The 17907-nt window shown below is 34.5% G+C and overlaps 1 protein-coding gene across 2 annotated transcripts; it reads left to right on the plus strand.

The window, feature by feature from the left end:
- Nucleotides 1-1149: 1149 nt before the first annotated feature.
- On the plus strand, nt 1150-8790 carry LOC128228895 (glutamate receptor U1-like). Of its 2 annotated transcripts, none has more exons than XM_052940439.1 (6): nt 1150-1283; nt 3082-3162; nt 3420-3596; nt 5388-5679; nt 7259-7971; nt 8189-8790. In XM_052940439.1, the coding sequence occupies exons 1-6, from the start codon at nt 1236-1238 to the stop codon at nt 8240-8242; spliced, it is 1365 nt and encodes a 454-aa protein (XP_052796399.1). In that variant the 5' UTR covers nt 1150-1235; the 3' UTR covers nt 8243-8790. The 2 variants fall into 2 exon arrangements, with proteins under 2 accessions (XP_052796399.1, XP_052796398.1); XM_052940438.1 differs by having other exon boundaries at nt 1173-1283; nt 3079-3162.
- Nucleotides 8791-17907: the final 9117 nt, after the last annotated feature.

Genomic DNA, 17907 nt, shown 5'->3' on the forward strand with positions numbered 1-17907 from the left:
ACTGCTTAATATTCAATAATCACTTTGTTAATATGTAGCAACTCATATATCTTGTATTGCTTATTGTTTAACATTTGTATTTATCTTGTTCGTATATCTTTACGATGAGAAACCGTAATGGTTTAAATCGATTAAATTCTGTTCTGTTCTGTCAAACAAATTTACGTCACGTGACTTCGTTTAAAAAGTTAAAGTAATGAAGCTTGTATCATGACGTATATTTGTTATTCTTCTTAATTTTCATTTTATTCATTGATAATGTACAGCTAGATTTACGAAAAGTTATAACATGTGAATTGGCCCTGGCAATAAAACCATGAACAGCAATATAACTGTAAATGTGAATTATAAGGGTTATAAGAGAGATTAACTTCAACGGAGGAAACTCTTTTCATTAAATAATCGTTGCAAATTGGAATAACAACCAGTTTAACCTTTAGTCAGGCAGGAGGTGCCATTATGCTTAAACCAGCGTACTTTATATGACCTTTAAACAATCGTGTTTGGCAAACTACCAACCATTTTCAAAAACGATAAAGCTTTTTATTTCCGACCATTATTAGGTTGTATGTAGCAGGCTTGCAAACTTTAGTTAAAAGGATAAATGCGCCGGGTTACAAAAGTGGATGTATGATGTTATACGGTTTAAAATGCATGTAGTGCGAAAAAAAGACCACTTACTTTAAATACGTTCATAATATTGCAACATTATTGTGAATTTGAAAGCAAACTGAAGACTCTTAATAAATATTAGCGAGGAACCGAGAAGAACATATAATTATAGATAATTAAACAGAATTGGAAATATGTTGACTAAAATACTCTGCCTTTCATTATCTACTACAATTAGTCAAAACGTCCTCAGTCAAAATCGAGTTCGTTTAATTAACTTTACTCTAGCAATACACATGCGAGATGAAAGCAATGTACATTTATATCGTAATACATATTTGTTTATCAGTAACTGTAATGAAACTGGCTAATTGAATTGGAAATTCATTAGGGCTATTCAAAAGATGTTTTTTGATTCGATTTTTATTGCCTGTGAACACTATTGTAAAATAAATTAGAAGTACGCTTGTCGCGCCTACAGCCGTTAAACGCTTTCAGCGCTTTCATTGTTATCGCGGGGTACACATTTAAGCACAGTTCACATTGGCATGGTAGTTAACTACTGCGTTCAAACTGTTGAGAGGCTCGAAAGTTGCCTAGTGTAAGAAGACAAGATACCAACGATGAACGGATTTGCTTTTATCATTTGGTTTTGTGTCTCTGTGATTTTGGTAAGATGTTTTTGGTAAACATTACCACAAGTTGTACTTATGTTGTACTTGTATTGCTATTTCTGCTTGTTTTATTCAGATTAAGAAGACAATATTTGACAATAATGGACAGTGTTTTCTCTGCTTTCTTAGATTAACGCCAATTTAGCAAGTGGGCGCTTCCCGTGCAATAAATTTAAGCAAATACTTCTTGCTTAACACCATGGCATTTGCATAAAAGTTGAATGTATAACTGCACCGTGTTTGATACTAGTTATTCTATATACTTATATTGACTAATTCTGAAACGTTATCGAAAAAACAAACACAAATAATTAATGCGTGCGACCTTTCAACCACATGTCAGTTGATTGTAACATTCTGAAATTATTTATGAATATTTTTTTACAAAAATCTCGAATTCTATCACCTTTACACTTAGTCACATTTCATTGTTCATAGAAAAAAGTATACATGCGAATTCATAATTGTTCTATTGTTTATTTTATTTATCATTTATTGTGTTTAAAAATTTAATTTAAAAGGGATGTCTTTAGTGAACTTATGGCTGAAACAAACCATTTCAAAACTGATACTAATACTGCTGAGAAATTAAAACAATTTAACCAACATGTGTAAATGCGATATTTTTAGTATTACATAAATAACCTCAAGGATGTAATTAGTATAGAATTACAGCAAAATGTATTTGCAATGAGAAATGAAAGGAAAAACAGCAGGCTTTCCTTACGTATTGAAAATACCAAGGTGATTACTTATAACCTTAACGTTTTGTAAGATAGTTAACTGAGTAGACATAATTTAAAATGTTGTCAAAACTGAAACGAAAGTTGTCAACATTTTATTGTTAATTGTTAATGTTTTAAAAACTGTTGTGGGTTGCTGGAAGATAAGTTATAAGTAGTTGGGTAATGACAATATTTCAAGAGGCTGAATTTGACCTGTTCTTATATTGAGTAAAATTGCCTTAATTGCGCCAAAGTAGCAAAGTAAATGTATATGCTCAAGTAAAACTGTGTTATTTAAGTCTATGCTTGCACCAAATGTGTGATGAAATGCTGTTCCCGAAATACCATTCTATAACTTCGGAAGGGAAACTACAAACTCAATAACATAATGTTATTATTTAGGAGGGGGGGGGGGGGGGGTTGGCTACATTATTGTGTGCCAAAGTCTCAATATTTTTGTATTTGCTCAAGAAAAACTGTGCTTTCACTAAAAGTCTGATGAAAAAACTGTACTTATAAGTTTAGTACTAGTATATGCAATTTTAACTTGTCTAAGAATCTTTGGCAAAGATATATGTGTAAAGTTTTCTGACTTCTGCTTGGTGAATTTCAATGGCTACTTTAGAGTAGGCCTTAGAGGGGGGGGGGGGGGTCACAAGGAAATTACGCCCCTTCCTGATATATACCAACATGACATGGTTTAAGTGATTTAATAAGGGCTTGAGATCGCTCCCAAGGAAACGTTTAGCCATTCAAGTCTGCAATAATGCATTCAAATTCACCCTTTTAGTATTCTTTCTCGGATATTGACGTCACAAGTAAATTAAAACAATTGATGAGGGGGCTCGCGCCGGGTACGCCCCCGTCTATAACCGCTAGTGGTTTTAATCGTTCATGTGATAAGAAAAATATTCTGAATCAATAAACAAATAGCAACGACAAGCATAGGTGTCATTTCCCTGTTAAAAGCATTTTTAGTTACACATTCGGATGGGCACTATTCAGTACATCTTTTTTCAGACGAACATTTTTTCAGACGAACATTTTTAACCATAATTTTGTTTCAGCAGACACGAGCGGCTGTTAAGGCTGACCCTGGCGGTGAATCTGGCATAGTTCACAAGCAAACCTTTTCGTTCACTGCTTTGATGGTATGAATCTTGTAATTGGATTTAATTGGGCAGAAACAATAAATCTTGTATGATGGTTTATAAAGGAAACATCTTTCGATAAAAAGCTTAGCTTAGTAGTAACCTTCACCTTACCACAAACATCCTGTCGGCGTCGGTGATTTTCAAAGTCATATACTATAATTAAGTTCAAAATAACATATTTTTTAAATATATAATTTTTATACATGTAATACCAAGTCACACGTTTCTTAAAGATGCGACATTGTTTATTGCAGAAAAGGCCATGGATCTACGAGGAACAATCCGTTTACAGGGGCTTTCTTGTGGATCTGATGGAAAAGATATCCTCGATTCTACGAATTGATTTCAAAATTATAACATTGATCGACGATCAATATAACCGAACTCTTTCTGAGTTGCCTGGAGGGGTGCTTACAGATAATATATTGAATGTATGAAACGTTTTCTTCGTTGTCTTTTAAATTAATGTTTCAACCCCAGTGATCCAAAAACTTCATATGTGGGCACTATAACTAGAGACGAAAAATCGGTACCGTAATGTATGACTTAGATATATAGGATCTCATTCGGAGCTCCTCGGCCATTTTATAGAAAACAACCTCGGATGTATGCAGGTACATCAGTTGAAGTAGTTCGTAAAATTTTGAATTATATCATTAATTAAATGTAGTGTTTTAGAGTTGTATTTATTGATCTAAGTTTAAGTTGATTGCCATTGAATTGATTTATTGCAAACATAATTAAGAATTCCAAGAGTTAAGTCACAAAGTTTAACTGCTAAATAAAATTACTACGCGATCTACTTGCAGCGGACTTAAACGTACCACTTTTTGAGTATGTAAACCGTCCAAATACATCCGAGGTTGTTTTTGAAAAAAATGGCCGAGGAGTTCCGAATGATAGGATCTGACACGAGTTGTCATTTAATACAAGATTTTATTAAACGAGTTCATAAAATCTGTTAGTAAGCGAGCCTCTGGCGAGCTTACTTACAACTTTCATGGACGAGTTTAATAAAATTCTTGAATTAAATGATAACTCGTGTCAGATCTTTTTTATCACATGCTTAAAACGGTGTTTTTATTACCAATTAAGTTCCACTTTCTGAACCGATTGTTTGACAGCCAAAGTACTCAGAGTAGAATGTCAACGATGCGCCATATAAATAGTTCCAAATTAAAATGATTAAAGTAACTAGCAGTTATCAAGTTTTAAAAGCTGATAAAGCGCTTAACAAGTCACAAATACAAAAATGTGTAGTAAAATATCCAACAACATGAATAACGAACGATTTTAACCAAAAATACCCAATAAGTACACAATTTGATGACGTCACACTCAGAGTACATGCATTTACGCGGTTTATGTGACCTACATCGGTCTGTCAAGTTTTCTGTGTGCACGGATTTAAAAGTTATTCGCTGTCGCTTTCTACAATGATTTTGCAGCGTTTTCTTGGTGTACATGGTGTTTCACAACATGCAGATGATAACGGCGAAGCCTTACTCTGTACTGCATGGATGTTGCTGTTGAAAAAGTTAATTTCCACCAGGAATGTTTCCAGAGAACATGATGTTCTAGCCGCCATGGGATGTGTAATGTGATGTCTGTGCTGCGGAATTCGTATTTGTGTTTTCGGTAACCGACAGCTGATTAGATTGGCAAGCAATTGGCATTGATTGCATATTGCTTGTGTTGGTCAAGATGGAGGTGTTTGAAATGTTCTTGTAGTGTTTGTCACTATTGTGGCTGTATTTGTTGACTGACTGGATATTTCTGTGACTAGTAATCTGCATTATCTGGTTGGCGGAACATTGTTATCAGAAAGTTTTGTACAAGATGCTTTCTGGCACTATGATTTGTTAGCGATTTCTCTCCCGAAAGTCTTACAGCTTCATTATTACGGTAAATATTTGTTGGCATTTAAACCATTTTGTTTACAAACAATGCGGAGGGATATCTAGGTTGCGTGTGATTAGTCTGGCCAATCGAAATGTCTGATTGGTTATCTTACACATGTGTTAAGATAAAAATATTCGTAATGGGTATATTACACGGAAAACAAGGGTAAGCATGTGATAAAACATTTTAATGTTTAAATCGGACATATTTATATAGTTGCATGACTTTTATGTAAAAGTAACCACTCGGACAATATATACCTTTGGGTACAGACTGGCCGGTCCTTATAATGTCATAATTATATTGAATCTATTTTTCAGACTGCAGATTTCGGATTTACTGACGAAACTAAACGAGATGTTGGACCAAACGCCAGTTTTTCTCGCCCAATTTTGTCATCAGGGGCAAGGATTTTAATCCAAAAGCCAAAACTCAAAACGTACAACCCACTGTTGTTTATGTTTTCTCCCTTTTCCACATCATTATGGATTCTACTTGTTGCTACTGTACCGACGGTGCTTGTAGGTATGTTTTGTTTTGACAAAGCAGTTGCAAAGACAACGAATCAAGAAGCCATCAAGCATTGGAAATATGTTGTATATGGGCGCAGAGGTATGTATTAATTATCTAACATATTAAGTTACCTTAATAAGCATCGAATACGACATTCCGGATCAAAACGCAGTACTAATAACCCTTTTAATATATACATAACTGGTTAGATCACCTAAAAGCCACATGTTTTCATAATAAATGTCGTTTTAACGACGCACTATTTTGTTTCATGACGTCATTTTAACATCGCGCAACCATACTTGTTATGACGTGACGTCACAAGAGTGGAATTAACAATATCTGTCATGTGTTTCCGTTCCGAATAGAAAACTCCGACCCGAGGGCACCTGCGTTGCCAGATAACGAGGCTTGCAACACGACCCTCGGGCACGCTGCGTTGCCGGTAACTCGGCAAGCCTCGTTACCTGGCAACGCAGGTGCCCTCGGGTCGGATTTTTCTATCCGAAACGGACACACATGATAGATATTTTTTCTAGCATACATTAAATAACATATTTTGTGAAGAAAATATATTAAAAAGGCGCATTTTTGTACATATCACCAAAAAGCGCGTGCGATGGTGTTTACTGACGTCATGACGCGCAGTAATTTGTATTAACTGAATACGTCAATAAGTTCCTTCGACATTACGTCTTTTAAGTTTTTTTTTGTAAAGTTAATGTTAATGGAACTCATCTATTTAAGTTTCATAATTATGATTACATAACGTGTACTATAAAAGAAATTGAAATTATTACGTCACAGCGCATGACTCATCTGGCATGGGGGGGATGTCAGATGGAGTTTTCCAGCACGGCTGAAATCACCGGAAATGCCTATCCGGTGCGCTAGAATAATAATATCTGTCATGTGTTCCCGTTCTGGATAGAAAAATCCGACCCGAGGGCACCTGCGTTGCCAGGTAACGAGGCTTGCCGAGTTACTGGCAACGCAGCGTGCCCGAGGGTCGGATTTTTCTATCCGGAACGGACACACATGATAGATATTTTTTCTAGCACAAATTAAATTACATGTACATTTTGTGAAGAAATTACATAAAAAAGCGCATTTTTGTACATATCACCAAAAAGCGCGTGCGATGATGTTTACTGACGTCATGACGCGCAGTAATTTGTATTCACTGCATACGTCAATAAGTTCCTTTAATATCACGTCTTTTAAGGGTTATTTTGTTTTGTTTTTGAAAGTACATTTTTGTAAAGTTAATTTTAATGGAACTCATCTATTTAAATCTCATAAATATGATTACATAAAGTGTATTATAAAAGGAATTGAAAATATTACGTCACAGCGCGTGACTCATCTGGCATGGGGGGATGCCAGATGGAGTTTTCCAGCACGGCTGAATTCACCGGAAATGCCTATCCGGTATGCTAGAAAGGGTCGTATTGCACCGGAGTGGAATACGGACTGCCGTATTTTGCGATATGTATTGCGTGTGGATTTATGATGGGCATATAATAAAAACAAATATTGCGCGATATCAAAATGACGGGAGGTCGTCTTCGTCTCTCGTGGATTTGTGCAGATTTTGCAAAACTCCACTCGAGTGGAATACAACATCTTGGATCAAAATGCAGTTATAATAACCCTAATATGTTCCTCTTCCTTTCAGGTGATGTCACACGGGCACTGCGCATTTCCCTGTTTGTGTTTGGCATACTTATGGCGTTTGTATACGTTGCATGCATAGCCGGCAAATTCATGGAATTAAAGAGAGAGCAAGAAGATTCTGTACCATTTAAGACTTTTCATGAAATGGTTACTCAGTCTGAAATACATTATGGTGCTTGGTTTGGAATACAGCTCAACTTTGCTGACGATGATCAGCGAAAGATCTTCACTTACTTGAACACAAGATATTCGTATTACATGAACATTAACGAAGCAGTGGAGAAAGTGAAAGCAAAGAACGGGAGATATGCCGCCATTGTAGATTCCCTCGAGGCTGAATATTTGATTCTTAACGGCGAATGCGACGTTCTGCTATTAAGGGATATTTTATTTCCTCTTGGCTACGCGTTTACCTGCTCCTCAAGCCAACAAGGCGTAGACCTGTGCGAGAACCTCTCAATGGCCATTTTATTGCTGCATGAAACTGGAGATATAGCTCTCTTACAAAGGAAATGGTGGCCATATGAATCCAAGTGCGAGGAACTCTCAGAGGAAGATTTTGTAACAAAGAAGATTTCCAATCCGAATGTTGAACCTTTGAACATTGCAGATGCGTTTGTTGCATACGTTATTCTATGCTTTGGACTTGTGATCTCTCTGTGTGTACGTATTAAACAGCTGGTAAAGGCTGACAAACAGAGCACCGCTAAAGGAGTAAGTTTAGTTTCATGTTACTTAGTACAGTGATGTATAATTGAAAGGTATACATTTCCGTATAGTTTTGATTCCGAATGTTACATGCATTTTTGTAAAAGAAAATGTGTTTTAACAAAAATTGTTCAATTTAAAGCAACTACTTGTTTGGATAATCATTAGCAGCTATGGAACATTTGAGTTGTATCCGACAGAACATTCATTCCTTCTGTTTCAGAAGAATGACGTCACGGTTAAATGTTCGGAGAATGAGGAGTGTCTGGAAGTTTAGCTACGTGGTTGATAGAAGTAAAGTCTACACATGTACATTACGCATATTATTATTTCGTTTTAATTAACCAATAGTATGTATATATAGTAACACAAGTTGTACCTCAACATATCAACGATATATAACCACCATAAGATATGACCTTTTCATAGACAATAGTAAATTATCATGTCCTTCAGTTAAACCATTGAGCAACAGCTAGTAAACGGGTATAAATCGACTGTCTTAAGAAAGATATTCAATAAATAATGAAAAAAAATGTGGATTAAATTCATTTTCTGAATAAAAAATGTCCCTGAAAGATGACCTTTCTTGTGGACATGTGCAAATGATCATCAAATTCAAGTAAACGTACTCGCTTATCGTTTAACTGCCATTCAAGTAAAGCTATTGCCTATGTACGACGTACTCTTTCTTTAGAGTATAAATAATTCATATTATAAATCTGCTCAATATGTTTGAAATTAATAATAGTAAAAATAATATATATATATATGTTTGCCTTATTTTTCTGTCATTGCCTGACTATGTATTCCTATTTGTATAACTTCGACGCCATAAAGAAAAACGGAGCGTATATATTTGTTGTTTTGTTATTGGTATATAATACATGACGTTAACATAACACATCACGAATCACCAGTATATGGAATGGTCCGATTTCGTTAGTTAAGATCATACCTAATGAAGAGAAATGTACAAGCAATCTTAAAAGACTAGATCCTAGAAATGGCATAACTAGGCTGTGTTCGTTAGTGCCTGCAGTCAATGTACCGACTAAGTCCACGGTAGATCAATCGAGGAAGATTTAATCGGATTAAATGAGCGTCCCTATTTTTACTGTGCCTTAAAGACAACCCACGTTCCACAACGCGCCATTTCAGAATGATTTTCAATAGATAACGATGCGTGTTCAACATTGGGGTGTTTTAGAAGGGCAGTCAAAACAAGATGTACGTGTATCTAAAAATATATTACCACAGATATATATTTAAAAAAATTAAAATGGCGACGTTTTTCGAGAATCATTTGACATTGACTTCAATTTCCTGCGCATCTCGACGTTAGTGTCAGTATAAAACAGTATTAACAACATCAAATTTGCTCAAATGTAACATCCCAGGTATGCAAGAACAAGTAGCATTTACCTTTATGCTGGGCGGTTCCAAAGCTCCGACCGTCGGGAACGCTGTTCGGTTATTTCGATTAGTCTAGCTTTCACGTGAAATACTGACTTTTTTTGATGATATTTGTCGTAATACATCGCTATAGAATCGCAAATAGACCGTAAAGGAAACATAAAACGTCATATGAAACTGTGCTTAGGTTCATTGTAAAATGTAGAATATTCGTAAATATTCGTACTAAATTTCGTCAAAGAACCAGTCACGATTTCTAAAAAAGACCACGAATTCGATGCCTGTAAAATATGGCATCACGAGATTCAATTGATACCACTATGACTGCTCGACGGTTTGAACATGTAGCGAATTGCGGTCTCGCTATTAAAGTTTTGATCAGTTCAAAACATTCGTTGCCTTTTCCAATCTTTACGTACTACGCTCGATATACCCCAATGCTTTCCGATAAGAGTTCAAACCTACCTACCAAATATGGCACGGATGCGAAACAGTGGCTCCAGCTCTTTTAGGAGCTGTGTATAAAAAGGAGCCAATGACACTTCCGAGCTAGAGCAAAAGAACGGATATCATCGTAAAACGTAAGTATGACTCGTTATTTGATCTAATATCACAATTATGAGGGCTCATTTGAGAAATCGAGGAATGCAGTGCAATATAAATATGTTTAATCTTCACACGTATTTGGGTTATTTTGTAAACATATTGTTTATGGAGTTGTAAAACCGATTCTCCCATCAAACACATCAATGTTTACAAACGAAAGTAGAACATTTTCACCAATTTTCAGCTGAATTTCACTCAAGAAGCTTACATTTAAGATAAAGCCAGTATTATCAAGTGCTTTTATTTTGTCGGGAATAAAAATGACCGCCTGATTACCGGAATAAGCATGTTTATACTCCTTTTCTGGGTTGAACTGGAGCCAAAGCCAGGGAGCTGGAGCCAAAGCGTGGAGGCTGAGCCAATACGCAGTATAATAATGCATTCAACTGGTCATATTTTGAATAGTTGCATTTTTTTTATTTATAACTAGTATTAAGATAGTGTTGTATTTTTTTAAATATATAATTATTTAGGATTATTTTATGCAAATCATCTGATAATCAACTGACCGCTAGTACATCAATCGGATTGAATACGTGTAAGTGTTAATCTTCTTATTTTTCTGTACATTTGATTTATATTTCCTATATATATATATATATAAAATGAGGTACCCTTTTTACCGACATTAAACGCGAGCTTGGCTTAGATTAAGAGAAACCTAGTGTGAATTCTTACACTAATTCATTGTTTCCTGGACCTACAGCAGTGTCTATACAGCATAAGTAAGCACACGATATTAAAGCTGCACTCTCACAGATAAACCGTTTTTACAACTTTTTTTTATTTTTTTTTTGTCATAATATAACACTACACAGGTTTGCTTTATTATTACGATAACATATTAACATTTTTTATTAATTAATATAGGGTAATTACCCCCTTTTGAGGTTGTTACCATCTGCAAAGGCCCGCAAAATGGTTTACAGCCCGACGAGTAGCGCGATGGTTGTAAACCATTTGAAGGGCCTTTGCAGATGGTAACAACCGCAAAAAGGAGTATTAACCATTATTGCATAAAATTACACACCATGAGTAACTTTTTTGTTGAAAAACTGTTTAATGTCACGAAAATACAGAAACAGTTAGTTCAAAATAACCTCAATGACATGTACTTGTGTGACGTCACGAGTGATGTCACTGAAAAAGTTTTACATTAAGCTCGAATAGGGCTGCAAAGAAACTCGACAGTTTTTTTGTTTGTTTCAACGCCATTTTTTTCAGTGTTCAGTCGATTGGAAAGTGTTTTTTTAAGTAATTTACTGGATTACCTGGATTATTTACACACAATACCTATCGGGTTATCGAATAATTACCGATTTATTCCTACTTTAACATTTATATGTTTTGGCAACTAATTTAAACCGGGAAAAATTGTTAAAATGTGCTGGACAAAATGTTCAGCATCTTCAGCATCTAACAGAGAAAAATATATTTGAAAACTCTTTGTTCATTGCATACGAAGTAATGGAATCATGTCCATATAAGTCGTTTGTTCTGAATAAAATCAACAGAAATGACGAGAGTTGGGAAGAGTTAAACGTTTTAGACTTGATTTAGTGCTTTTAGAGCAAACAAAAAGTCAAAACAACTGCAGAAAGTACTATCTAGTAAACACACATCAGCTTGCCAGGAAAATATATTTCAGAAGGAAATATGTAAGTTATTTGTGGTTTATTTCATTTCTTTAATGTTTGTATACAGCTATATATGCTGAAATATGTTTTAGTGCAATATTTGCATCGTTGACCCACTTTCGGTAAGAAACCAGGGGTGCGTTTCAGATAGATTTTACGATCTGCCATTATCGTAAATTTACGATCATAATAACGACCAACTTAACGATAATCATAAAGGCGTTTCAGAAACGTCTCGTAAACTCTCCGGTCGTACGTAAAAAATAACGATAAAGCACAGCGTTAAAGCAAGTGACCCAGTCTGAATTGAAATGACGTTACGTCATATTAACCTGATGAGCGCACCTGTCGTTTTTATCAATGATAATTATAATAATAATACATAATAATAATAATAACAATGAAATAATAATATCTATAATACTGATAATCTCTTGATTATCAATTAATGTAAATCTCCTTTTTATAATGATTGATACAACTGATACAAACTCGTGGTGTCTATTCTGATTAACCATCTGCTATTTATGTTACAATTGTATCTTAAGTACATCATCATCCGGGATTTTTTGTGATGGAGGCAGTGGCGGGTTCCGACGCTCCCTTTAAAATATGTGTTATTATAATGAAAATTGGACAACAACAAAATACGTTGTTTTTTTCAGGCTGGTGATTGTCTTTGATAAGTGAAATATTATAGTATGCGTATAATGAATGTTCTGTAAAGTAAATGCAAACGTGCAGCATGGTGCTGATGATGATAGTCACGATGATGCGACGACAACGGCGATGATGATTTAACAATAATAATGCGACAATGACACTATAATGATGATGCGATGACGACGAAGTAGAATATTTTGATTATTAAAATGATAATGCGGCGACGACGACTAAGATGATGATAATAATAATGATGATGCGACGACGGCAATGATACTAAATATGATGTGACGATGACGACAATGATCATGACGAGATGATGATGCGTAGATGTTGCTGATGATTGATGATGTGGATGATTATGAAGGTGGTGAAGTTGTTGGTGGTGGTGGTTGTGGTGGGTATGGTGGATGCTGATGATGACTGATTCCAATCATCAACAACCGGCCTTAGTTTAGATAACGAGTAAAGTTCATACGTTTATGCACCAAAACTGTGACTGAGAGTTGTTGTATTGGGAAACAGTTCGAAAATACAATTTTGACTGGTTGGATTTTTTGTATGAAGACAATTCATAAATCCATCTTTATTGTTTCAATCGTAATAACAGTTAAATAAACAGTATTTCAGATCCATTTAAAATACATGATAAAATCTACATTTGCAGACATGCTTCAAATACACAAAATGACTTAAAGAAATACAGCTATTTTACAAGCTCTCTCATCAAAACACATTATTCAGCAAAAAGTATCTTAACTGGTGCAGATTGCCATAGCGGTTAAGTGTTCAGAGTTTCATGCAAATATTATCTATTATCTATTTCAATCATGTTACGGTATACACTGGAATATACACTTTATGTAGCATTCAGTGTTTAACATGAGCCAGTCAAAGTAAAAATAAATGTATTCAGAAATATCAAAAGATTCACTTAATTTCTATAAAAAGATAGTATGAAGGTTTACATAATCAACAATGGTAGTGTGTGTTTTATATATTATCAGTTTGAATAAATGTATCATTTAAATTTTCCTAGATAATTCAAAAGTGTTTTAATCTTTAGAGGAAACATGCACAACTGGATATACATCACAGTTGAAACTGCATAAAAATACATATATTTTTGGAAAATCTAATGCTAATGGCTTTTAAATGCAAAGTCAAACTTAAAAAAAAAAGGAAAAGAAATTTCAAATAATGAAGATTACACACAAATGCCTCACTGCCTATTTAACAATTTAAAGTCTTATGTTGTATTGGGATATGCAATTAATTTCAGGTTATGTTTCAATATATCTGTAGTTATCTGCTGAGTCTGGTATCTCTAGTGTATGTAGGTATAAAGTACTCTTCTGACAGTCTCCTAAAACACACTGGAACCTTTAAGGTGAGTATCTTGAAGACTGACTGTGAGCATATTCTAGATGTTTGAAACATTGTGATTTCTCAGTGTCCTGAAAAAAGACAAAAAGTTTTAAAATATTGTTTAATACAGCACAATATAAAACATTTATGAAAACACCCTTTAATGGTTAAACTACAAGTAACACATAATTTACATTCCAATATATCAACTGAAATAGTTTGCATATTTTATGAAAAATTATTGTCTTTTTTTAAAAAAAAAATAAGAAGAGTTTTTAAGAAAACATGAAAAACACCATTCTGGTCACATTTTATTTCTTGTTTAATGTTCATATAAGTTAACTAACAAGTATGTTAACCAGTTAACTGCTCAAAGTAAGATGCCTAACATTGTATCAATATAAATTAATCTTATTGTATTATTCATAACATTGGTTAATATCCTATTGCATTTTATCATTTCCTACCTACTTTTACATTTCCCTCCATTGCCAGCTTGAAGCATTCCTGATAGTTTTCTATCACCAGTCTGAAATAATTAACTATAACAAATATTTAACAAGTAAAAACACTAAAAAAATGAAAACAAAGAATATCAATAAGCATCTGTACATAGCCTGTGCATTAACTGCAGATACATAATATGGTTTTCAGTTTAATTTCTACATAAGTCCTTTTGACAATGTGTTCATATGTTGAATACACCTCCATTATTATTCATAAAACCAACATTACAATTTAATTCCCTTTTCCATACCATTATTAAACAGAGGTCAATGAAGAGCACAGTATTTTCCACCAAGACCATGACACTTCTGTTGGCAATTTTCATTTCAGTTTTTATTGTACACTTGGCATCAAATGGTATGACTGAAAAAGACAAGATTTAACCTTTGTCAGTTGAAAACTCACATATGTACATATACTACAAAGTTCTACATAAACCATATGATACTTTACCAAAACAAGTTTCAATTACAAGTAAAGGTGAACTAAAATGATTACATTGTCACCCGATAGTGTTCATGGTATTAAAGTAGCCAATAATCAACTTATTTGTTGTGACAGTGTTGTTTACATTACTCATTTACTGTACAGTATCTATATTTACATATTTAGATGTGTAAAATTAAGAAAAATAATTATGTTATATCATGACATGATAATATGGTAACACTGTTTAATAATTCACTGACTACATGCCACAAAGACCGGTAATATAACAACAAAATATGTACAGGCATTTATTTATCCGAATTAAAAACCATCCGAAATAGAAGAATTTCAAGAACATGTTTTACATGACATATTAAACAGCAATGGAACCAAATCAAATTAAACATCATATTCCATGTTTTAGATGTACTCAATATCAGCACATTAACAAAATATAACAAAAAGCTTACATCTTCTACAGTTAAAATCCGTTTTTGACAGAACGGCGGAAATAGAACATTTTCGTACTGTTTTCAGCTATTTTTAGACATAGTTTGAAAATTCCACACCAGCGAACATGCTACACGTAATATTAAACTCTCAAATGTTAATAAAAAGTAAAAATATACTTTGATATGGAGAAAATCTTCGTCCGCCATCTTGATCGTTAAGTTAACGAGTGCCTCTAGTCGGTCGTAGGTTTACGAGCAAAATTAACGATAAAGCAGGTGCACGTTGCGTCTCTGAAACGGTGCGGATCGGTAATTTTGGTCGTACTACCAAAATCAGCTAACGATCGCCTTAACGATCGTCTCTGAAACGCACCCCAGGTCGCTCAGTCTCCATTGTTATGATGCGGGCCCTGATAGAGCTTATGTTAAACAAAAAAGCCGGGAATTAACGGCACGTGAATTTACTGAATAATGCACGTTTTTTTTACCGATAACGCCCGGGTAATTGCATTTTAACACACCACGATAGTGGACCGAAAACACACATTTTATGGAATAATCGTTATTAATAAAGAATTTAGCGTGCGGAATTTGCCGATATTTCTCATCAAAACAGGCATTATCATACAGCGTATTGGCTCAGCCTCCACGCTTTGGCTCCAGCTCCCTGGCTTTGGCTCCAGCTCAACCCAGAAAAGGAGTATAAACATGCTTATTCCGGTAATCAGGCGGTCATTTTTATTCCCGACAAAATAAAAGCACTCGATAATACTGGCTTTATCTTAAATGTAAGCTTCTTGAGTGAAATTCAGCTGAAAATTGGTGAAAATGTTCTACTTTCGTTTGTAAACATTGATGTGTTTGATGGGAGAATCGGTTTTATAACTCCATAAACAATATGTTTACAAAATAACCCAAATACGTGTGAAGATTAAACATATTTATATTGTACTGTATTACTCGATTTCTCAAATAAGCCCTCATAATTGTGATATTAGATAAAATAACGAGTCATACTTACGTTTTACGATGATATCCGTTCTTTTGCTCTAGCTCGGAAGTGTCATTGGCTCCTCTTTATACACAGCTCCTTAAAGAGCTGGAGCCACTGTTTCGCATCCGTGTATGTGCCAAATATTTACTTCGTTTCACTATTTTTCTCCTAATCGAGGTCAAGTTTAAACTAAATCGTGACAGTGACTACCAGGCTTTAGCTCTATAAAAGCAACAACATGATCTGCTGCATTTATTTGTAGCGGATCCATGGTCTAGTGATAACATACTTTACTGTCAATCCAAGGGTCGCAGGTTCGATTCCACACCGCACCTTAAATAGTTTTCCTTGGGTGTCGTTAAATGGGGGACCCGTTTGACAATGCTTTACAGTAGCTCTAACCAGGGTTACTTTTTGTTTTTGCACTATGCCCAAAAGAACATAAAATTACTAACAATCTTATCGAAGCTGTCGCCGAACGGGCCTTGCCCGAGTGCGAGTATAAATAACATGGCCTCTAAACGCCAGCTCGACCACTTAATGGTGGTGCAAATAAAATGAGCAGTCGACACTTCCGTGGTGCAGCTGTGCCCAATGTTTACCTGTTCACACGTGAGTATGATTTATATTGTACTCGATTATTTGATTAAACGGACATATTTCGAAAATCGGAGAATGTGGTACCCTGTAAGAACACTTTTGATGTAAAATTCCTGGCACCACAGTTCGCACGGGAGCAGGACTTTTCAACCCCAAGACTTTTCAACCCCTTCAAAAACGAAGACTTTTCAACCCTTAGACTTTTCAACCCCTATTTCAAAGACTTTTCAACCCCTACCTGTTTGGACTTTTCAACCCCTAAATCAAAGACTTTTCAACCCCTAGTTGAATCATTTTAATAGCCATATTGAAGACTTTTCAACCCTTAAATCAAAGACTTTTCAACCCCTTTTATTTTATTTTTTTGTCATTGTTTTTTTTTGCATAAAACTTTAACACATCAATTCATTTGGAAATAAATGTGTGTTATTTTAATGCTTTTAGAGCACACGTCAATTAGCAATTAACACATTGTTATTGAAATACAGTTAAAGATGTGTTTGACCAAACTTTTGTTGTCTAGATAACAAAACAATACTTGTATAATTGCAAAAGAAAGTAATTGCATAGAAGGTGTCATTTTAATAATAATGTATGTAGTGTAATATAAGTTCAAATTAAGTTTATTTCCTGGGTTGGGATATGAAACTCTTAAAACCATACACAAATTTTATCAAAGTGTAATACGTTACGATTAGTTTCCTGGCTTGGGTTATGAAACTTCCGTAAAAACCGTACACATAATTTATCTTAGTGTAATAAGTTACAGTAAAGTCAGATTTTGATGCCTGGTTACCCCCCAAAAAATGTATTATTCTAAGTGTATTACATATTTGAACTAATTAACATTTATAATGGACAAAGTTATGTTCATACTTTTGTACTTTAAGTAACAAAATTTAATAATTGCAAAAGAAAATAAACACAAAGAAGGATTTACAGAACAAACTCCATATTTTGCTTGTAGAACACCTATACAAACTTTCACTTCAACAGTTGTCGAACTTTCATTGCTTTTAAAACAGGTCAGCGGTCAAAACATATTGTTTTAGTACCATATTGCTATTTCAGTACAGTTCGATTTCTGTTGTTGATCAATTATTATTTTCTAATAATTATGGGAATTGGGGTAGGGTAGTAAGTTAAAATTAAGCTTATTTTCATTTGGGTTTTGAAGTCCGGAAATCATACAAAATATTCATCAAGCTGCTCATGGTTTGAAATGATGGCCATTAGGGTATTACAACCTTAATTAACTGTCACTTTAAAG

The sequence above is a fragment of the Mya arenaria genome, chromosome 3 (assembly GCF_026914265.1).
Source record: "Mya arenaria isolate MELC-2E11 chromosome 3, ASM2691426v1".
Classification (NCBI taxonomy): domain Eukaryota; kingdom Metazoa; phylum Mollusca; class Bivalvia; order Myida; family Myidae; genus Mya; species Mya arenaria.